This window comes from Nipponia nippon, unplaced genomic scaffold, assembly GCF_047370975.1.
Source record: "Nipponia nippon isolate SJK-2023a ecotype South Korea unplaced genomic scaffold, ASM4737097v1 scaffold_25, whole genome shotgun sequence".
NCBI classification, from domain to species: Eukaryota; Metazoa; Chordata; class Aves; order Pelecaniformes; family Threskiornithidae; genus Nipponia; species Nipponia nippon.
Window position 1 is genome coordinate 3,323,480 of NW_028262342.1, and position 23,486 is coordinate 3,346,965.

Sequence of the window (23,486 nt, forward strand, 5' to 3'; positions counted from 1 at the left end):
TCCAGAGCCAGGCATTTTCCTTTCTCTCAAGTACACACTCACACAGGCTGCAGTCAATATCAGAGGGAAAGAAGGTATTAAGCCAGAGCTCGCCAGCCTCCAGCCCAGCAATCACTCAAACTGACAGGGATCAGGTCTGGTGGGGCGCACAGATATTTGGGCATTCCCAGGTGCAGCTTATTTGTGGTTAAGCTTCTGTCACCAAAACCAAGTGGATGCAGCAGGGATCTGCTCCTAAAGTGGCATAGCTCAAGTGCCTCTTGCCACCACGCCTGCTGCAGCAGTCGCACACCAGCACGGGTACACCCGCACAGCCCCGGGCTGCTCGCCTTCCCACGACCCGTGCCCCAGGGAGAGGGGTGCTGGCACCCGCACTTTGCACTGGGGCCTAACGAGGAGCTCTGCAGCCTTGACAAGCCCTCGCTGCCGCTTTCTAGGTCTGCTCTGGGATCACCCATTTCTGGCATTCTGGTGGTTAAACTTCCCTGGCCAGAATTCACTCACGTACAGACTTAAGAGCAGGAACCGCAGCAAGGAATAACACCAAGGAATAACACCACCAGAGCCCTGGGAGCAGACGGAGGAGCGGGAGGCTCTCCCCACACTGGTGCAGACAGTGAAGTCAGCACCCAGCCCGAGGAGCACGATCAATTAAAGCTCCCAGCCTGTTAGCAGTTGTAAAGGGCAGAGCAGGAGCAGAGAGAAGCAGCCCTTGCACACCCCTATGGAGACAGAGGGCAGCAACAAAGTGCCACCTTCCAGCAGCCGTGCTGAGCCGAGGGGCACGGAGAACCCCAACAGGCACACACACCAGTGGGTGTAGGCAGCAGGGAGCCGCTTTCCCCTCTCCTGCAGGAGAGCAGCATGTCCAAGGCACTGAGATACCTCCACTGCCCAGGACACCAGAGAAGGGCACTGCAGAACCCCCCCAACAGCCCAGTAAAAGCCAGAACTGGGAAAAGAGAGACACAAGAAGGTTGCTAAGAAAGCACAAAGCAAGAGCATATTCTCAGAGCCATATTGCTCCACCCCAGCCCCAAGAGCAGAAGAACCAGCAGCTGAAGCGCCTGCTGCTCCCCAGCCCAGCACACAGCTGGCAGGAGCAGGGAGCCTCAGCCCAGCCCCAGAGAGATGCCAGGGACAGCCCAGCTTCTGCTTGGAAGTTAAGAGCAGTACCTCCTCCTCCTGCAGCAGCAGCAGCATCCCTCCTGCAGCAGCACGCACCACCCCTCTATCCTTTATTTAAGCTCTCCTGGGGCCAGGTTGCCTATTGCCCCCAGCTGCCTTCGCATGGCACCCTTTAACCCCTTCCCGTCCCCAGGTCCTGCCCCTTCCCCCCAGCTCACGGGGTGCGTGGCCCCTCTGGCCCCTGGTCCTTCCTCGCCTTGGGGAAAGCAGCAGTTTCTGCTGACAAACCCCATGTTGGGGCTGGAGGCACAACCCCCGGGGCTCTGGGGGACCCCCCAGGCCGGTTGTGGCTGAGCAAAACCGCAGGTTTATGCAGCCCAGTCCTGCCTCCTGCACCAGCCCCTGCTCTCTCCAAGCTGTCATCCGAGAGCAGCGGGGTAAATTCATGCTACGGACAGCACTCAATAAATGAGCTTGACCGGCTGTTTGTTCAGCCCAGAAGCCCTGTCCCTCACCCCATGCCCTGGCCCAGAGTGGGGCACAAGGAGCCCTGTCCTGTCCCCTGCCCTCCGCCTCCCTCCTCGCAAGTGCTGCCCCGTGCTCTGGGGACGAGTCCTGCCATTCCTCGGCGAGGACAGATCCTCTTTTTTTTCAATGCCACGGAATCTCTTGCCAATTATTCTGAATTTGTCTCTTTTTCTCTCCCTCCATTTGCTGTTTTTAACTGATAAGATGTCCCGCCAGATACGGCTCTGCATCAGGAGAGGTACAGAAAGCTGACGGTATTTTTTTGTATTGTTTGTCCACCTTAGTCTTTTCTCCCCAGGGAAGGAGGCTCCTGCCGTGCATCCCTTCTCCTGATAACTTGTGGCCCAGGCTCGTCTCACTCCTTTGATGGAGGAAAGCCATCTCAAGGGTTTTTTTCAGTCATTCAGCTGTCCTGGGCCCAGGACAGAAAGCCACCAGGCAGCCAGACTGTCCCACCAGGAGCTCAGCGATGTCCTGATGTCAGGAGAGCTTGATGGCCCTGGGCACACGGGCAGCTGCCAGCTCCTCCTCTGTGGGGCTTTGCCCTCTGCAGCTCCTCCAATCATTCCAGCCAGTGCAACGGATAATAAAAACCATATCCAAACACTTGACAAAACACAAAAGCCCTTTGCTGCCGAGACACGCAGGGCCCCTGACAGGACAAATGCTCTGGCAGCACGTCAGCAGTCGTGGCCCCGAGGCACCGCTGCCTGCCCACCCCAGCCGGAGAAGGTTGTTGCCAGTCAGATCTCAGCGTGCAGAAACGGAGACACGGGCAGACTCATCCGTGCGGCAACGTCAGCGAAATCGAGACGAAAATCAGCCTGTTGAGCATCGCCTGAACTGTTCCTCTGCGGTTCGGCTAAATGAAAGAGTATGCCTTATTAATGCAACGTGTAATTAGAGAGTGTAAGTCACAGCCAAAAGATTTTATTGAGCCAGAGAATTAGACAGTTGCACGAGTAATGAGAGCGGCTGCTGTTGCATGAGCCGGTTGGGATTGGAATGGCCAGGGCAGAGCCCCCAGCCTCTCTGCCTCGGATCCAGTCGGCAGGAGAAGCACTCCCAAAGCCTCCCTTCGCTGCTGAATGAAAAGATCCTTTGCAGAGATTAAAATGAATTTATTATTTCACAGTCTGGTATTTACATCACATCTGGAGCGGGTATTACGTACCCCATTACAAAAACGTCTAAATAACGAGTCCCGCTGGTGGCAGCCGGAGCAGGGAGGCAGGCGGCTGCACGCACACCAGCGTCCCCAGGCAGCGCGCTGTGCTGCTGGCCCCAGCCCCCGGCCCCTCCTGAGCCTGCACGTCCCCGCGGGGGTCACGGAGCGGGGCTGGGGTGCCCACGGAGGCGTTGGCCCCACGCCCTGGCAGCGATGCTCTTGCTCTGGCCGTGCGCCACCGGCCCCACCAGTGCAGCAGCCCCGGGGTCCCCAGCCCTGCCGATGTCCCCAGCCCTGCCGATATCAGGACCACGGGGCTCCTGTCCTCTCCCGCCCGAGCTGCCACACCAGGGGAAACGGTGCGTCCTGGAGAAGGTCACGAGCTCACGGCCAGGAGATGGTACATTTTTCTTTATTTTGAATAAATGCAATGAAGCCTGGCTCGGTCTGGGTCCCTAGCTGGGCATCTGCACGGTGTCAGGCACACCAGACCCACAGACAGAAGACGGCTTCCCCCGCACATTATTCTGAAATTCAATTGCAAACACAAGCAGTAACTTGGCGCCTGGGACTTGCACGGTAGAGAACAGATATTAAACTCGCAGCCTGATTAATGCAATTACCAAGGAAGGAGAAACCAGCAGCATGCTCCATGGAGACATTTCACCATCTCTGGGGCCTGACGGGGCATCAGACAGCCCCATCCCCACCGACACATCCACCACACATGGTCACAGCAACCAGGTCACGGGGCGGGGAAAGCACAACGCTCCGGGGGTCGGAGCAGCCCCCTGGGTGACGCGAGGACAGGCCGCAGCTCAGCGCCTGCTCCTGGGAACCCACCAGGCCAGGAGCCGTGAGCCAAATGGGGGAGGGTTTCACACAACCATTGACTTCCCAATTCCTGACAGCGACCCTGATTCAGCATCTTGGGAGATGGGGAAAGGCAACTCACAGCGATGATTTCAGCTATTTCAGAATAAAGCCCAGTTTGGGGGACCGCTGTCTGTCTCTGTATTGTCAACAGCTCTTACATGATTGCAGTATTTTATTTAAGAGGATGGGAAAATGAGCCCATTTCTTGGTCACTGAGTGTGTCCACAGGGCAGGAGGGGACTGTGGAGTGACAGGAGTCTTGCAGCTGTGCTGGGGTCCCATACTTGCAGCCTCCGGGGAAGCTGGGGCTCAGCACAGGATGGCAGCCCCGGAGCATCCCGCCTCCGCAGGCACCGTCCGGCCGGACCACATCCTGCTGCTCACGCTCTGCAGAGCACCGGGGACCCACACCGAGGCTGGTCAGCCACTGCCGAGCTGCACGGAGGCTATCGTGTGACCTGCGGACAGAGAAGAGTGGGGCAGGTGCCTGCTAATGGAAACGGTCGATCTGTTTGCAGCGGGTGAGTTACCCAACACATCCAGCTGATTCCCCCGTTCACAAATTGTCAGCGAACAGCCTCAGGAGATGCAAATATGATTTGCTCTTTGCAATCATTTAATGGGGTGGTCGTTCCAAATTTCAACTTATGGATTGTTTGTGAACTCCGTGCTCTGGCTACAGCTTCGACTGGGGGTCTGTCTGCAGAGGGGACCAGGAGGGGCAAATCCAGCCCTCTTGGCACAGTTCCTAACGGGGCACCCAAAACCCTTTTGAAAACATAAGGAGGCTGCATTTTGGAAATGCAGACCTAGGGGAGGGCAAGGGACCCAAAAGGGGTGCTAGGAAGACGGCCATGGAGGTCAGGGCTGCTGGGGAGCACAGAAGCCCTGGGGTCCTGCAGATGGGAACGGTCCCCAGCGAGAGCCCACAACAGCAGAGCCAGAGCAGAGGCTTTGGGTTAAGTTAGCAGCTGGGGGAAAAATAAACAAACAATATTAAGATGGGAAAAGGACAATGAGCTAAATGTAGTGCTGCAGTTACTGGTCAGTGGTGGGTGCTCAGCGCCAGAGGAACCTTCTTGGATGTCCATAAAAACACTTGAGCATGAAAGTGCTTTCTGTGCACGAAAAATAATAGCAATAATGAAAAAAATCCCAACATGGCTTAATACGATAATTTTATGGCAGGGGCTGTGGGGTGAGAAAAACTAGAGCATAAGGAATAATTACACTCAACAGTATGAACAATGATTACAAAATTATGCAACTGATTAACCATGGCATATATGTAATTACTAATGAGTTTGATAAAATTTTAATTATACCTTGTTCTTTGGGGCATTCAGCAACCCATGAAAATAATAATCATGTAGTGCTCTGTCACAGATGATTGCCTCAGACGGGGGAGCGGTGACGGATTCAGGGCTGTGCCACTGGGCTGGGACGAGCAACCTACTGCCCCGGAGCAGCGGGGAGATGCTGGGAAGCAGCCAGGACGGCCCAGCAGCCCTGGGCTGGTAGGGAAACGTCCCCAGCACGCCTGCTCATGGGCTGAGGCACGCAATGCCCTCCCCACCGAGCCTCCCCGCCAGAGTTATCGATCAGCAAAGCCACAGGACCCACTCGGGGTTTGTGCTACCCCCGCTGGCCCCTCCAGCACCGGTGACAACAGCACAGCCCAGACCCTCTGCTCTGCTTCGGCGCATCTGTAACAAACGGCATGTGCCCTGGAAAAGCTGAGGCCCTCCCCTTCCCCTGCGAACTCCGAGGATGCTTTGCTTGCCCCAGGCTGGGGACAGGCCAGCGAGGCTTCCCCCCCCAGCACCCTACCAGCATACATACCTTGGTTGTCTTCACTTTGTTGCCGCTACTGCAGCTCCAGCCCGAGAGGTCGGGCAGAACCTTGCACTCCTCCCCGTCGAGGCACGGCTCCATCTGGCACCACCACTTCTGCAGCACGATAGAGGCTGGGGGAGAGGAGGGCGTCAGCGGCCGGGCTGCGGCTCGGAGGACCCGGCCCCACGGCAGCCAGGGCAGGCTGCTCTGGGCTGGCAGCGCCTGGGGGACAGGGTGCCAGCCCTGCCTGCCTTCGGGAGGTGCAGCCCCTCTCTCCGGCACAGCCCATGTTTGCAGCGACCCTCCCGAGGAGCCGCTCATCGGCTGCCTGGCCTCATTTGACCCAACTGCTCCACCTGCCTCCAAAGCACCCTGCTTTCTCTCCCTACCCCAGGTAAAAAGCCTAATGACAGCCCTGTCCTTCCTCCCAAAGAGAGCGGGGAGAACAGCGCTGTTCACTAACCTACTGCAGGCTCCTCTCATGGGGGCAAAGGGACCGTCTACCACTACTTGACTCTGTTAGGCTCTTGTAATTGATGCCTCCAACATGGGTAACCAAAGAGGGCTCCTCTATCTTTGGGAAGGATGACACACATGAGCTGTTTGGGACAACGAAAGCCTTCCCTGACAATTCATCCTGGCAGCGCTTGGTGTTGCACACAACCACGCTCACAGGACACCAGCTGTCAAGCGAATTGATACCACGCTGGCAGAAGCTGCAGCTGCTCCCGCCAGCTCTTCAGCAACGCCACATGATGCCATTCGATAAAATATACATGGCCTGAGCTTTGCTTAGTGCTCCTTGCAGGTGATGGTGCTGCATGGCTGGAGTCACGTCCCTGCCTCCGGCTGCAGCAGCGCGGCGAGCAGACACGCAGGGATCAATGCTGCGGTGCCTGGCCCCGGTGCAGCGATGCACTGGAGGAGCTTGAACCACTGGAGCACCGTAACCCACCCACGGCAACACAGCCTGGGGCTGCACGGGGTGGGGTAATGCCGCCACACCAATGGAGAGTGTCCCCAAAACGCTCCCTCTCCCACTCTGCTCCGCTGCAGGAGCTCCTGGGCAGTTCTCCTCTGTTAATCCTGGGGGCACAGAAACTCCGCACTGGCCTGACCGATGGGGAAGACGCATTTGGGGGGGGGGGTTCACGGTACCCGGCTTGCGGCCACGAGGTACTCACCATCCACACAGGAGGGAGCCGCCCGCGTCGTCCCTGCCACCTGCCCCGGGAAGCAGGAGCATTTCACTGTCTGGGAGCGCTCCTCGATCTTGTTCTTATTGCAGCACCTGTGAGCTGCAATGACTTCGCACGTACCGGGCTCTACGTGCACTGCGGGAGGAGAAACAGCCGCTGTCACGCCGGGCTGCGCCCCAGAGCCCCCAGGCCACCTCCCGCTCACCGCCCCCACGCAGCACTGCCGGTGCATGCCGCGACCGAGGCACCGGGAGAGCCCGGCACGGGCGGTGCTGTCCCGGCCTCTGGCAATTGCCGCAGGGCTGCTGATGACATACACATGGCTCAACCCAGCATCTCCCCAGCCCACCCTTAAGGAGAAGCACTGGTCCTGCTCCAGACCTCCCGCACCCAAGCTCTTACTCCTAACAGCCCTCACACCCATCCATCCTACCCAGCAAAATTAATAGCCTCTTGCCACAGCCAAGCCAAGAGCTTTATTGACATGAAGAAGCACAGTAGTTAATTGCAGCTGATAACGAGATGCATACTTTGCTACATGAGGGGATGGTGAACGGCATTGCCTTTGGCTTCAAACAGAGTATCACCACCTCCGACCCTAACTAAAACCAACGCTTCCGTCTCACCATCACACACCATCCCCTGGCTGGAGGAGGGAGGACCAGGACAGCGTCTCCGCCCTGCAGCGACACAGAAATGTCACGGTGTTCACCAGAAATCCGGGCTGCTCTGCTGCCCCCCCTCCCAGCGCCATTAGAATATTAAGGAAGAAAGAAAACTAATGTGCTGGCTTATCACCTCTGGGATCCAGGTTTAGAAGCTAGTTAGCATCACAAATCAATGACTTTCGCTGGGTAATGGCCCACACAAGCACAATACAAATGAGCCAAACGGGGCTGGGTAGACTTCGTTCCCATGACCTGAGAGCAGGTTATCCCTACAGGTCCTGTTTAACGAGCACTGGAGGAGCGAGCGCAGAGCCGCGCACTGAGACATCCCCTGGGTCACCAGGAACAGGCTTTTATTGCTGCAGCGAGCGGGAGCCAGGCTGCGCGGAGGACGGGAAAGCTGCGTTTCTGCAGCGTGCCATCCCAAAACGCATGCAGACGAGCATGCATCATGCTGTCAGACCTGGCTGCTCCGCACCCTCGGCTCAGGAACGTGCACTCAGCCCCGGGGTGCGGGCAGGAGCCCCACAGGAGCCCTCGGCAGCCACTGGAGGAAAGGCTCGGTAATGGGTGCAAGCGGGACATACAGGGCTGCGGGGAGCGGAGTCGCGTGCTGCTGCTGGTGGAGGTACCCACAAGCACAAGCCCACACTCGGCCCCTTCCCAGCACACACAGCTCTGGCAGCTGCTCCAAGGCAACCAGTGTTTGCCAGCCTGCCCTCGCCAGCCGGCCCATCCAGCCTCAGCTCCCAGCTCTGCTTTGCCCCCCAGCCACTGCCGGGAGGGTCCTGCTGAGGGTCCTGGGGCCCCATCCACACCCAACCCCGCGAAGCGAGGCGGCCGACCCAGGGAGCTCGTGCTGCAGGTTTGTGCTGGTGTCCCCTGCCCAGCTCTGCGGGAACCGGCACACGAAGGGGACCGGGGCGGCTGACCTGCGTCACGGCACGCGCTCCCACGGGTCCCCGGGGAGAGGCAGCACGTACCCATGCTCACCAGCAAACACCGCCTGCCTTCCAGGAGCTTTTGGAAAGCTGCCACTTCACCTTCTCAAATGAAAGCTCAGGGAAATGGGATCTCTCCCCAGGCACGGGGGGGGAAATCCCTCTGCCTTACAGCCACATTTTCACATCCCTGCTGGGAAACAGTGATCCAAGTGCAACCTCCTGGCTTGTGCTGGCCGGGCACAGCCGTGCCAGCTTCCAGCCAAAGCAGTCCTTGCCCCTCTCCTGTTCCCACTGCGTCCAAGCACCAGCAGAGAGACGAAAAGGCAGGACCGGAGGAGCTGTTCCAGGACTCGCTCTCCAGCGATGCCACCAGCCTGGGGCCAGGGCAGAGAGACAGTCCCTGCTGTGCAGAAAGGCCGTGTCCTAACACGAACGCGGGCAGTGACAACACTGCTCGTCCCTCGCCGCCTGCTCCGTTGGGGAGCCGCAGCCAGGAGCCACGCACCCCTGCGCCCGCCGGCACATGGGCGGGGTGGGCCATGCAATTACCACAGCTTTAATTTGGCTTTATTTATTGTTATTTCATGGTCATTTTCTTTTAATGAACCATCACCTTCCCTTCTGCCGATAATAATTACACAATTACCTATCATGGAAGGATTTTTAAATAGCATCTCTGGCCATAAATTTTATCCTCCCTTTTAAATGCCATCATAATTCAGCTTTAGTGATAATTTCCATTCTTTCTGTGTGCAGAAATGGTAGACTTTGGTGAAAGCAAGAGGGAAAGCAACTCATTACAGAACAAACGTGACTGTTTTGCCCTGCTTTTATGGTTAATGAGATTTTCCAAATAATCTCAGGAATAAGCAGAGGTCCTTATTCCTACCACATCTCATCCAGGACCACGAGGAGTCACTCACCCACCCTGTGCACCCCAACACAGCCCCCACCCCCCCAACAGGGGATTTTTATACCCTCCAACTTCAGTGTTCACACATAGTTGTGGTTTTGACTTGTTTTTATAAAAGCCTTCCTGCAAAGCTCCATTAGCAGAGCTCTTCCCAGGAGGAAGGGCCAGATGACCCCTCTGCTCCCTCTCACTTCTGCTCTCCGGCTTCTCGTTTTCAGCTAATTTAAAAAGGTTCAGCAGAGGGAGAGCCAGGCAGAACTGAGAAATCGCTCATTACAGCCATGCAATAGGAGTTTGCTAACACACCAAAGCCCTTTTAATTTGCTCAAAAAGGTGCAGCACGGAGATAAAGAAAAATTCGTCTCTCCTCTGCCTTACTGCAGCTGGCTGAGCATGGCAGCAGCACGGTGCTGGACCCGCAGCCTCGGAGCCCATCCTGCCCCGGCAGAAGCCCGTGGGCACCCACCGTGTCCCTGCCAGTCACACCAAGGAACCCGGGCCGTCCCGGCAGACTGCAGACACAAGGAAGGCACTCCCACCAGGACAGACAGACACAGTCCACCTCGCACCTTGCCCCCAGCCCTCCAGGCAGGCCACCCGGGGAAGGCAAAACCCATGGCAGGCGAGAGATGCTCTCACTGATAAGATGGTGCTTTGTGCTCCAGCCCTGCCAGACCCAGCCTGGGACTGCGATTAGCCAAGCTGTACCAGGGGTGCAGGTCTGCTGTTGTGCAGGGAGCACAGAGAGCGGCTGCAAGCCTCAGAAGAGAAAGGTTCAGAAAGGCTTTGTCTTCCCTCAAAAGCGTACAGCTTTCCTTCGAGCCAGTCAGAGCCCAGGCAGCTGCTGCTAACGGGGTCAGGCAGCAAACAGCAGTGCCAGGAGCAGCCGCCTCCGCCCTGGGAAGAGCTGCCTACAAGGAGCACCATGCACAGGGGTGGACACCCCATCGCCCACAGCCAGGCTGGTCCCAGCTCACCAGCCTGCTTCTGCTCCAGGATTCAAATCATGAACAGCTCAAAGCCAAACTGAGGCACCATGAAGGTCAGGCAGCCTCCTGGCACCAGCAGCCCTGCAGCAAGGGCTCTGCTGATGGCAGAGCTGGGGGAGCAGCACACAACCCCAGGACCAGGCCCTCTCTCATGCCGTGAAATACTTCCATCTGCCTAAAGATCTTGTGAGCATCCGATATCCTGCCCTGGGACACAATTACACTGGAAACTTGCCCCAGGCACTTCTCTCCAGTGCAGACCCCTCCAGGCGCCAGCCCCAGCAGCAGGCAGGGCAGCAGGGCACGGTGCGGCCCCTCCCTAAGCGACTGCTCCCAGCAGAGCTGCGGGCTGCGTCTGAGCAGGAGGGATGGCTCCATATGGAACAGGGCAAGAGCCACCCCGCCTGGTGCAAAGCATCTCAGCTCCCTACACACCAGATTCACCCACTTCCTTGCCCCTCGACTGCAGGCAGCACAGACCACACCAGACGCGAGTGCCACGGACCCTGACATCCGAGCCAGCTCAGGAGCTTGGGGGGTTGTAACCGGACGCAAACAAATCCCTCAGCATCAGATACGGTGATTCCCAGGATGTCAGCAAGAGACTTTGCTGCTTCCTTGTTGCAGAAGAGATGAGCAGCCCTGTGCCAAGGGGTGCCCGCAGGGGAGCGGTGCCGAGGGGCTACCTGGCCGCTCCCTGCCATGCCGGGCTTTTACGTCACACGCCTGGGAAAAGCCAGGAGAGAGCTGGAGCCCAAGCGTAGGGAGAGCAGTGGGTTCCTCTGGAGCTCCCTGCGGGTGCTTCTCCTTTTGCTGAAACTTCAAACCAGATAGGACTGAAAATGCAAATCAGATGGATGGCGTGTTTAACACCGAGAGCAGGAAAGCCCCAGAAAGCCTGGGATAAGTTCCAGAGCTTCTGGCACGCTTCTCTCTCCCATTTAACTGGTATTTCCCCACCAGAACCCTTTCTAAAAAAAAAAAATCTTACCTTATGGAACCATAAAAGCATTGTAAGAGCACAAGGCTTTTGAATCCTGCATGCAAAAATAAAATAAAAACGCTGTCCTACTCTGGCTGAGCTTTAAGTGAGTGGCAGAACATGGTTTTTTATGGAATAACCTGAAATGACACATTTTGTGTGTCTCAGGGAGGCGTGGGCACTGCTCCACATGTTCAGTGTAAAATATCGCTCTGCTTGCTGGTGGAGAGGTGTAAAACGAAGAGAAGTTGAATGCATGTAACTGCCGGGCAATGCCCAAACCCTCTGCATCAAACCCCCTTCCTCCTGGGCCCTGCAATGCCGTTAAACGGGTCCAGGTGCCCTGAGGAGGCTGAGCAGCACAGCAGGGACCGGCAGCACCGGGGAGGGAGGCAGAGGTCCAGGCCCCGGCGGGGAGCAGAGCCGCGGCTCGGAGGGCAGCACAGCCGCGGGGAGCGAGCAGCTCGCGGGCAGCCGGTGGCGTGAGCCATCTGCGCTCTGTGCCCTGCAACAACTCTACTACTAATATTCACTAAATAATTAAAGTCTTAAAATCACTACTGTCTTAGATGCATGTATTATTTAAGAGGGTTTTGGAGAGAAGCAGGCTTGGTTTTATTACTCATTATCACTGCATGTCAGTTGGGATTTTTTACTACCTTGTCACCTCAAGACTCCACATCATGCTCTGTCCCCCTTCGCTGCATGTGCGAGTGTGTGCACATCCATGAACTGCTTGTGCAAATCCCCTCACTTCACACTTGCAAGCAGAAAAACAGATGCCTGGACTGCTTCGAGAACAGCTGAAGGCGTTGTGCTGTCGTGGGACAGATGAACCTGCACGGGCACCCTGTGGCTAGAGGACACAGCTCCCGACACACAACCTGCCTTCCTCCGCGGCGCGAGCGGTGCTTCCCACACACCCAGCACAGCTTCTGCCTCATCTAGAGAGGGTGGCTGAGGAAAATAGTCCATCCTGCTTTAAAGGCTGCACGTGATGGAGAAACCAACGCTTCCCCCAGATGAGAGCGAATCTCGCAGAAGCATCTCACAAATAAACGCCACAGAGCTGCCGTCTTCACCCCGAGCAGCGATGCGCTGACCAGTAAATCTCTCTTACAAGATAATCAGAAATCAGTGCTCTCCATTCACTCAGAGAACCTCATTTCCCAAAAGCAAATCCCAGCTGACTAAATGCCTTTACTTCTGCTCCGGGTTGAGTGATGAATGTGAACAAAGGCAAAGATGACACTTTGATTATCAGCATTAGAGGAGTTTATCTGAAGATGCTGGGGCCACCTTTGCGGGAGCTGTATCCAGACAAGCAAGCCTTGTTCATCACGTAGAGCTCACCACGTTATACGGGGGATTAAATTGCTGGTGAATCATTCTTCACCGAGAAGTCTCCTATTCCATTTCCAAATGACTTAATCTCCCTGCACTTGATTCATGTGGCTATTTAAATCCAACCACATACCCCAGGAAGCACCGCTCTGCTTGGACGCATTAGCATTCCCCACGTGCTGGGTGAGCACAAGCGATTAGATCTTATTTCTGCAGCCAGATGTTGAAGCGTGGTGTTTCCCTGGACGGCTAACAGAGGGTCTGTACGTGGGATCTCTGGTCAAGAAATTCAGGAGTTTGGTGGCTCTGAAACCTCGCGGCAACACTGGCACAATTAAAGGTCTTCCTCTGCTATTGCTCATTTTTGGGTGCCACACCTGGTTTTAACTGGGAATAAATGCAATGCTCTGCATGGCTGAAAGCTCTGGATGTGCCTGTCCTTTCGTGCACACACTCCATCAGCAGCTCTGACTCTGGGGGTCGCAGGCAGGCAGCAGCAGTACAGCTATCCCCGTTCCCACCTCCAGATCAACTCCACACGCAGAAACGTAACCGCGGGCTTCCTATGACAAAAAAGTCATTGCAACTGAGAACGCAACCTTATGAAAGTGTGTTTCAAACACAACCTTTAATGAAAACTGTCCCAAATGAAGGAAAAGCAGAGGGCAGACAACAGGAAAATAAGGCCCATGAACTCAGCAAGCAGGCTAAGAATTCCTGGTTTGAGCCCATGGAAATCCAGCCCGGGAGAGGAGGCAGCTGCCAGCGCAGCCACGCAAAATTCTTACAGTGCCAGGACACCAGGACGTGCAGAGAGAAACCGTGTTAATACAGACACAGAGCGGGGTCAGACTTTTAAGTATTTGGTCCTGGTGTGCCCTCTTTGCTGTGGGTTAGAATTTGCTTGAATAAAAAGTGTAAGATTTGGTCCACTGTGGATAAGTCTGCCTGAGCGAAAAATCCCCGGCTCTCTGCCTGCGAGTACGTGAATGCATGAGCCTGTCTCCTCATGGATGAGGCGAGATTTATACATAATTCATACCCCACGAAGACACTTGGGCATTTGCATGTTAAACCTAGGTGAGTCGCTGCTTTATTAATGCCAGGTCTGACTCTTCCCCGAAGAAGCAGCTCCCCTGCAAACGGCTCCTGCCCAAGTCCTGAGCTGGTGCCAAAAAGTCACCCCAGAAACGACCGAGGAGTTTTATCTTCTCACACTCCTGCTACGGGTTAGAAAGAGGGTAAGGCAGGTAACTGCTGACTAGCTGGTTGAGGGAGTCACTCTGGAAGATACGCTTTGGTTTTAAGCAACCAGGATGGGGATTACAGGATTAGAATAGCTTTAACTGTCAGGCAAAAATTACAGAAATAGGACAGGGTTAGGTGTGGGGTCAGGCAAGAGCATGAACAATTTCAAATTAACCCTTAAATACCTTCTTTTCCAAACACAGGCACAAAAGGGGGACAGCACGTGCCCCAGGATCGCTCCGTACTCCAAGCACTCGCCTCTGCCGCCCTGCTGCAGAGCTCTGCCCACGCACCGGTGACGGCAGCTCCCACCCAGCCCCGCCATCCTCCCACCACGCAGCGAGGAGAGGAGCCCCCAGCCTGGGCCACCAGATCCCCCCTCTGGCACGTCCCGTTGGGCTCCTGCGCCAGGCAGGACGGCACGAAGGGCTGAGCACCATTTCTCAGCTGCTTCTCTTCTCAAGACACAAACTTCAACCGTGGGTTCACGTAACCCTTCCAAAAAAAAAAAATCACGTCGATCGCACAAAACGGCATTCCAACATACAGGCACAGAGGGGGATCTCGAAGCCACCGCTGGGAATAACAAATTAACACCCCAGAGCCAAGGCTATGCTTTCCAGCAAGACTTTCAGTTCTACATCAGTTTATACTTGTTCCACGTTTCAAGATGATCTTTACAGCCAGAGGACTGAAAATTTGTATTTCTAATGAAAGCCTAAAGTGGAGAATGCCCATCGCATAACAAGCGTGGTTTGTGACACTCATTGCAACTCAGATGGAAAGAGTTGTGTCTCACTGCTCACAGATCAAGAACTACCTCGCTAATAACCTGAATACATAGATGTGTCTCAGATTTTGCTACAGACATGAAGAAATTCGCTTTTCAGCTCCTCAGACCAGCTAGGCTCGCCAAGCAAGAGTTTTTAAATGCCCCAATATTGAGGATTTACAAGTTATAACTCCAAGGAACAGCTTTACTGCTGTATGGCTCCAGGTTCCCGCCTGTCTCCGAGAAGCAGCCCAGGAAGTTTCCTGCACGCACGGACACTCGAAGTGCAAATCCCGCAGCTGTCACAGCAGCACCAGAGAGAAAATGTTGGTGCCTCTCAAGATCCATTTGCTGGATTCTGCCCCATGCCTTTGGCACGCTCTTCCTCACCGCCCAGACCCCAGTGACGGGGCCGGACACCGAGGTCCCCCAGGTCGTCAGCCTCTGGTCCCCAAAGAGACGCCCACCCGCTCCCGCAGCCAGTGCGTGCCACGACCCGAAACCACCTGTGCTCGTCCTCCCACCCAGGAACGAGGGACAGACCCTCACCAAACATCTCTGCCCCATGTAACCCCCACCGCAGGCATCCCACGGAGACCCCAAGGTACCACCAGCATCACGGGGGCCCAGGGCGATTGCACAGCAGCACGACGCACGTAGCGAGGACATCGCTTCCCCTACCTGAATGGCTTCTGTGATGGGTGGAGGCCAGCGTCAGTCTTCCCCACAGCGTGGTAAGGCAGAGAGTGAGCACGAAAACCCATTTGCTCAGGCTTTGTATGTCTCTCTCACTCATTCTACCAAAAACAAGAAGAGATGTGCAGAGGAAGAGGGGCTGAGGAGGGTTGGGAGGTGCAACCCCCACACACCGATGCTGCTGCATGCAGTGGTGTGGCCCCCAAACACGCATGGCCACGGGGACCGGGGTGGCCTGGCTGTGGGGACACAGCCCTGGGAGGCAGGGCACGCACCCAGGATTCACCCAATGCCCTTGGACAGCCTTGGACTTCTTCAGCAGCACGGGCCGTTGCAGCAGGACAGAAAGAAACCACACCAGCAACAGCACAGCCGAGCGATAGTTACCTCTTACTGGGGTTTCACGCTAACACCTGCGCATCTGCCAACCTTGGGTAGGTCAGGTCTTTGCAAGAGGCAGACATCAGTGCATCTGAAAGGAGAAAGAGAAATATGGGTAGCAATACCTGCTGTGCGGTACCTGCGGGGTGCGAACCACCGAATCCCCCGGGAGCGGCTGGGGACACCCTGGGGCTCGGCTGGCCCCACACTGGCACACGCACACACACACACACACACACTGCACGCACCAAAACCTCTCCAGGATCTCAGCCCATAATCCTGCTCACCCCCTTTAACACCAGAGTGCCTCCCTCTGCTTCAGAGGAGTTGCTCCTGACTTTTACTGCTCAGAGCACAAAATCGGGCCCGTTATACTATGTTCTTAATGCAGATCACAAATACTAAATACAGACCCAGGGTGTGTGGGAAGAGCCAGAGTGGATCAGCAGGGAGTCATTCCAGGTATCACCTTTTCCGTGTGCAGTTACACGCTGTCATCGCCCTCGCGTCACCGAGGTCCCTTGCCATGACGCCCAAGGTTTGGCTCTGATGGCCTGGGCACTTTGAAAACCATTCACCAACAGACGGACAGACTGGCCACACCAGCTGTCCCAGGGTCCAGCTGCCCTCCTGTTCAGCAGGGCCAGCGCTGCACAGGGCGCTGAGGAATGGGGTAGCCAATGCCTGGACGGACACCCAGAGCCCGCAGCAGCGCCGTGACCCACACCCCGGTGTCCCAGGGCAATGCCTTGTTCTGGGGCTGCTTCTCCTCTCGGTACGTCTGCAAAGTTCATAAAACCACACAGACACACAACTGCGTCCACTGCCTTTGAACACACCTGGCCCCCAGTAACCTCTCTTGGCACCTCTGGGCACACCGGGGCCAGGTGCCATCACTGCTGCCCGCCGGCACCGTGCTGGCACCCCCTCCCACGCCACGCAGGACGTGCTGGGATTGAGCAGAGTTTTACATCACCTGGAGTCCCTAAGGAAAAATTTAAATCCCCCAAAACACAGTGTTTTACCGTCAACTGCTTTAAATATGTTCCCTGCACTATTTATCTGCCAGAGCCCTGCAGGTGGAAACGGTTCTGGGGCTCTGCAGGCAGCAGCACGAGCAATAACAGCTTTGACAGCAACGGCTGCACCCAGCATCTGCCAGGTGAAGTGACAACCTCCTGGCCTTGTTTATCGCCTGCTGAGATCTAACCGGGTCCAGGGCAAATAACCACCCCCCCCATAAAACTTCAGTACCAGATCGTAATTTATTAATGAGAGGCCATGAAGACAAGTGGCAATGACGCCGAGGCCCGGGAGCGCTGCCAGGACCAGGCAGCGGGTGCCTGGGCTGCCCCTGCCCCGTGCAAGGCTCATGCCCGTGGTCCCCTCCCCGGGAAGCTTCGCTGCACTGGCCCCCGCTGCCCGCGCCCACCGGGGCCGATGCAGGCAGCGAGGGCAGCGGGATGCCGGCCGGGCATCGGACAAACCCGGGCTGCTGGGAGAAGAAATCTTTAATTTTCAACCATCTTCTAAATTTCTATCTGCTCTGGACCAGGCTGAGACAGTGAAACATACTCATATAATGAAGTGCCAGAACAGAAAACGCTGACATTTTTAATCAAAACAAAGTGATTTGAGGTGGTAAAAGGGCATTTCTTGTTTTGAAGCATTTCAGAATGAATTGTTCCGTTTTAAACTGACATTTCAAAATGAAAAATGTTTCATTCCAAAATGCTGATTTAAAATGCAATTTTCCATTTTGATTCTCCCAGCTGGAAAAAAAAAAAAAAAAAAAATCAGAAAATGTCACCAAAAACTTTGACATTTGCCCAGAAAAAAAAAAGAAAGGTAGCTTGACAAAAACACATATTTTATGCTAGAATTTAGAGGTAAGAAAATACTCCTAATTAACACTGCGAGAAAGTCAGCTTGGCCAGGAGCAGACAGAAGCGTGGTTGGGGAGGGCCCAGACACGCAGGCATCCCGCTCTCCTTCCTGGCTCCATCCCTGCCCAGCGGGTGACAAGGGACTGATCCTGCTCCAGCACAACCTGACCCAGGCTACCCCCAGCGCTGCAGGGACCAGAAGAGCTGTGCAGACCCGCACCGCTGCCCCGGGCCGAGGCAGCCCCGAGCCCTCCCCAAGCCACTGCGTTGCCAGAACGAACCTGAGATGGCTTAATGTGCCAGAAAACCATTGCTGCTTGAAGTGGGCATGAGCTGATGTGACAAGACTGCGCCGACTCCCTCGTGCAAAGCCGTATTTAGGCGATCTCCGGCGCTCCGTCGGGGCTGTTGGCAGGATCTGCTCTGCAAGAGGCTTCCTCAGAGGGGGGATTTTCACACAACAGCCTGCACCGTCGGAGTCCCTTCAGAGATGTCACAGCCCATCATGTAAATATTGATGCCAGCTTAAAACGTGTACTATTTCCTCAATGGAAAAGTAAACAGCTCTCTCGGAGCTGCTCAGTCCTTCGTGTAAATCCAGGGGCAGTGCATCAGCACGATGCCCTCCTGTACCGCGCACACACACCATCCTGGCCACGCTGGACCGGGGAGCCAGGGCGGAGCTGTGCCCCAGCTGGGCTGGGATGTGTGCCACAGCACACATCTGTCCTGTCCCACAAAGGGGCACATCTGGCAGTCCAGATGTGAAGACAGCAGACACGAGGCTGTCACCAGCCTCTGTATTTCTTGCAGCAGTGAGCCCCCGACACCAACGCACACCCCTGTGCAGCTTCTAGCAGAGCAGCCAGGCCCCCACGGGAGGTCAGCCCACACTGAGAATCCCTGGTCTCCTGGCTGCTGCTCCAGCTCCAGCTCCCCCTCCACACAGGACATGCGGGGAGCACAGCTGAGCTCCCAGACACAAGCACTGAGCCCCACAGCATGCACTGGAGCCCCTCCAGAGGAGCACGGTCCCAGCTCCTGCCTCTGGGACCCTCTGGGCCATGTGAGGTTTCCAGGAGCCAGCCCTGAACCTCTCGGCTGGACCAAAAAGCAAGCGCACCGCTGGCCGCCTCCATCCCACACAGGACAGGGACACACTCCCAGTGCAAACTATATTTAGCTCAGAAAGGCTGAGCTGTTTGCTATAGCCAAGGAAGCATAAATAAATCACAGAGTTATCAATAATGCAGCCCGCGCTGTCCACGCTGCTCTCGAAAGGGAATCCACCGCGCTGAGCAGCAGGAGCCACGCTGGCGGCCGGGGAGAGCACGCGGGGTCCGTAGGAGCACGAGGCCGAGAGGCGCCATCCCCGGCAGCGGCCATGGGAGCGATGCTCCCTGTCGCAGCCACACTGGCACAGGCACTCGGGGCTCCCGCTCGTGCACAAACTCCCATTAGAAAACACAGCTTTGCAGAAATTGCTATTTTGACAGTTATCAACCTCCATCGTTGTGAGACTCCAACTACAAATGTTTGGTCTGACTTGAAATTTTTCAGCCTGGAATGTCATTTTGAAATGAAGAGTGCTGTTCTGGCACGTCAAAGCACTTAATTTTGATTGAAAATATCAGTATTCTCTCTTCTGTCATGTTCTGTTTGGCATTTTGTGGGATTCTTCATTAACAATTTTGTTAGTTGCTTTCTGCTTTTTGGGTCTGAGCTGGGACCTGAAGTAACTGCAAAGTGCCCGAATCTCTCCGAAGATAAATCTTGGTCATAGCCGGCGTGGCAGAGACGACTGTTCCTCTCCATGGGCCCATGTCCTTCCCCACGGGCACGAGCCATCGCCCACACGGGAGCCTCCCGAGGCTCCCCCGGCACACAGACACACGGGCACACCGGGAACAGCTCCGCGCTGCCCTCCCAGACCCCGGCCGCTCTGCCGCTCATAGGAGCTAGAGACTTTTTCCTCCTTCTTCATTAAAGCCACACGTAGAACTGCGACCCTCCAGCCAGGACTGCTCCATCGCAGCTCGGCTGGAAAACAGCCCGGCGCCCCACGGTGCTAATGAGGGACTCTCTGTCATGCCAAATTACACTCCAAGTCCTGCTGGTCTGAAGCGTTGTTTGCAAAGGTCCGTGCGAGCTGGATAATTACAGTTAGCAGAATTCCACCCAAAAAAGAAACAGAGAGGTGGGGGAGGCTGGCACACTGGCTGGTTTTCTGTGCCGAGTGACACAAGCCCTCCCCGCTGCATCTCCAGCACTGTCAGCCTTCGTGCACATCTGGCCCTACAGTTCTGCCAGTTTTCCAAAAGCTATTTTCGCACTCCTGCTGTTTCAGCACTTCTTGGAACTTGGGCACCTTCGTTTGGTGCGAGAAGAGGTGCCGGCTTTGGCGCAATGATCCAGGGGTGCCACGACCACCCGGCGCATCCCTGCTGTGCCGCACAAACCTCACGACAGCAGTGGCCGAGCTGACCCCCCCCATACAAGAGGGAGGGCTGGACCCCCAGATCACCCTGCCTGCTCCGTGCCCGCAGGCACTGCCCGGAGGGAAGGTGTCCTTCCCTCACCCCAAAGCACAGCTCTGTGGGCTGCACAACAGGCGATGGCAGCAGCAGCAGGGAGAGGCTGCTGAGCCTCCTGAGAAGCTGACGCCTCCTTGAAAGATCCTGACAAGCAAGGAGACACCCCCACAGTCCCCCGGGAAGGCACGGCACAGGCACAGCACAGGCTCCGGCATGGCTCTGCCTCCAGCAGCCAAAGAGAGGGCAAAAGCAGCAGGGCAGGCTTGGCAGAGGGCATCTCCCTTCTTCCCCAAGGCTGGAAAACCAGCTGAGCGCTGGATCCTCCACCCAGGGCAGGTGAGGAAATGCTCAGACACGCACAGGCTGTGAGGTTTGGGCCCAGGACCTCCAAGACTCTGCTGCTGCTCATCCTGGGAACAAGCTGTGAGTGCTGAACGTGGCCGGGGATCCCTGGGGAGGCTGGTCAGCAAGGTGCTGCCATCCTCCGAGCACAGACTGAACACAGCAGCAACCTCCATACCCCCAGCTTCGGGTTCACCAGTGCAGGCCAGCAGACTGGCTACATCCTAGCTCCCGCCGCAGCACTGAGGATGCTCAACTACAGGCAAAGCTGGGAAGTCAGAGCTACCGCGGCCGCAGAGCCGGGGGCAGTGCCGGGAGGCTGGCATGCCCCCTTGGAGCTGCACGCAGTAACTCCTGCACCCTCCCACGCTCCGTACTGCCCCGAACGCTGCACTGCTCCTCCCCAAAGGGAAACCCCATAGCAGAGGAGCCCGGCCCAATCCCCAGAGCTCCAGGTTGAGCTGAGTCCTTTTGCACACTTCATTTTAGCTCTGATTCTGGGTACACTTCCAGTGGTCCAGCCCCACAGATGTGCCAACGAGGGCAGCATGAGGCATGTGCCCTCCAACCTGGCAAAGAGGTGGTAGGGGAACACACAGAAACATAGAGGACTCCTTCCCCCAAGCCTGCTCTCTCCTCCTCTCTTCTGTGCTGATTTATTTCCAGCTCCTTGCTCATTCCTCCAGCATCTGCAGCATTTCCTTCCCAGCCAAGGTGAGCAGGAGAGTTTTTAACTCTAATTCTGCCCAAGCATGGGCCTGTTCCTGCTCCCTCACCCAGTGAATCCCACCACCCCACTGCCACCGGCATTTTGAAGGTCGGCTCCGCTGACAGCTCGAACCTCAGACTCATCCAGTGCCAGGAACCTCTCTGGCAGAGCGTGGCCACTCATCAGAGGCGTTGAAACCCAAGGTCAACAGCAGCTCAGCCAGCCTTGTCAGTGGAGGAAAACAGAGGACTTGACAGCTCAAATTGTTTTCCCAGGAGGTACAACACCTCACCTGTGCAGGTTCTTTGCTGGGGTGTGGGTGCCCCAGCACAGACGAGCTCTCCCAGGGCAAGGGCGCCTGCACACTGAATAGCCCCCCAAGCCTCACACTGCATCAAAAGGGATGGCTAACCAGCAGGAGGAGGCGACTCCTGCTCCCTGCCCAACACCATGGCACGGATCCGCTCCTGCCTGTCTCCAGAACAGGACTGGTACAACTGATGCTCTCCTCTGGACCACTGAGCCTCCCCTCACAAGTGCAGGGGACACCCGGCCCGTGCAAGCTGCTCCCCGTCCCGCACCCCTCGAGCCACCCCACGAGGCAGCAGGACGCCAGCGCCCCGTCCCACTCCAGCCTGGCATCGACCAGAAGCAAATCCACCCCAGCCGAAGGAGTTACAGCAGAGAGGAACAAAGTAGATGACGACTGAAGCCCGTGTCCCATCCTGTCCTGCCTGAAGCTTCAGCTGCAGGGGCAGCTCGCACCAAAGGAAAGCGACGCTTGGTCTTGATTTCCCCTTCCAGGGTGAAGAAGCATTTTTGGCTGCTGTAACCTCGGAGCTCTCCCGCAGCGCTTTACCTCCCAAAACTGCAAGCAGCTTCGCAGGGCTGGCAGAATCGTTTCATCAGGGGTAAACTGCACCCCTGGCCAGAACTCACCCCTGCAGCAGGACCCGGCCAGACCCAGGCCCCGCTCGGGGCCAGCACCCCCTTCCGCGGGCGCTGTGCCCCCCGTCGCAGGGCGGACAGGGGCCGGAGGTGACCTCGTCCTTTGGAGGCACCTGTAACCGCGCACACCGCAGGAGCCAGCTCGGAGAAACTTACTGCGAAGCCCAGCCCGAGCCCCCCTCCCCGCACCGGGCCGCCGAGGGGGCCCGGGGAGCCTCACCCCGCCCCGGGGCGCGATGCGGGACCGGGACACGCTGCAGCCCAGCGGCGACGTGCGGCGGCCGGGCCGGGCCGGGCCAGGAGCGCACCCCGCTGCGGAGCCCCGGCCCGGTGCCCCTGGGGGCACGCCGAGCCCGGCGGCTCCCCCCGCCCCGGCTCCGCGGCCGGTAACGAGCCCTGCCCCCGGCGGGGCTCAGCCCGCAGCGGGACGGGCGCGGCGGCCGGGGACCGGGCAGGGCACGCGGGGCCCCGACGGCGCTGCCGCTGCGCCGCGCTCGGCACCGGGGGTCCCGTCCCGTCCCACCGCTCCCGCCCCAAACTTTCCGTCCGGGCCGCACGTACCTGCCGCTGCCGTCCGCGCGGGCCGGGGCCGCCGCTGCCCATGGCCGCCGTCCGCCCGCTCCGCCGGGTCAGCGCCGCCTCCGCGGGCCGCTGCGGCCGGGGGCCGCTGGCATCGCCGGGCGGCGGCGGCGCCGGCAGCGCTCGGCTCGGCTCGGTGCGGGGCTGGGCGGGGGCGGCGGGCGCGGAGCCGAGCGGCCCCGGTGCCCGCGAAGGGGCGCAGCGCCGCCTGCCGCCCACCGCCACCCCGGGACCGGCACCCGCGATCCCCGGCTCCGCACCCGCCTCCGCACCGACTCAGCCCCCCGCCGGGCCCTCCGGGAAGAGCGCTGCCCCGCCCCGGTGCTCCTTAACGTGGCCAGGAGGGAGGACTGGTCAGAGCTGATTTACCTGGAAACCAATTTTCCTTCCCCCAAAAAGACGTGTGATGGCCGCGGTGAGCAAGGAGTGGTTGTAGCAGTATGGTATACATAGTATATATGGAGTACCTGTATGGTGTGGGGACGGACAGACTTCCCAGCCCCACTCCTGCAGCGCTCTCCTTCTCAAAATAAGAGCCAGGCTTCAGCGTCAACCCACCAAAATTCGTAGTTTTCCTGGAGCCAAGAACTGCCAAAATACTGGTACCAGCCTGGACCCAGCTCTGCAGGAGACCCCGAAGCCTGACGTGGGGGACCCAGACCCCAGCCCGGGATGGTTGTTTCCCCAGAGCAGCTTCTATACTGGCCCAACAAACCCCTCCTGGGGCACCCCAGGACGCAGCTCCGCATGTGCTGCTGGCAGCAGGAGGCTGTAAAGTGGCAACGGCAAAAGCAAGGGTTGAATTTTCACAATTGC

The 23,486-nt window shown here is 57.3% G+C and overlaps 1 protein-coding gene across 3 annotated transcripts; it reads right to left on the minus strand.

Annotated features, from left to right (window-relative positions):
* Positions 1-2,633: 2,633 nt before the first annotated feature.
* Positions 2,634-23,390, minus strand: TAFA3 (TAFA chemokine like family member 3). Of its 3 annotated transcripts, none has more exons than XM_087762091.1 (6): positions 23,138-23,390; positions 15,679-15,763; positions 15,277-15,392; positions 6,721-6,870; positions 5,543-5,667; positions 2,634-4,158 (listed from the first exon to the last, which is right to left on the minus strand). In XM_087762091.1, exons 3-6 carry the CDS (start codon positions 15,389-15,391, stop codon positions 4,147-4,149), a joined length of 402 nt encoding a protein of 133 aa, XP_087618217.1. In that variant the 5' UTR covers position 15,392; positions 15,679-15,763; positions 23,138-23,390; the 3' UTR covers positions 2,634-4,146. The 3 variants fall into 3 exon arrangements, with proteins under 3 accessions (XP_087618217.1, XP_087618219.1, XP_087618218.1); XM_087762093.1 differs by lacking the exon at positions 23,138-23,390 and adding an exon at positions 23,040-23,093; XM_087762092.1 differs by lacking the exon at positions 23,138-23,390 and adding an exon at positions 22,653-22,771.
* Between the last annotated feature and the right edge of the window lie 96 nt (positions 23,391-23,486).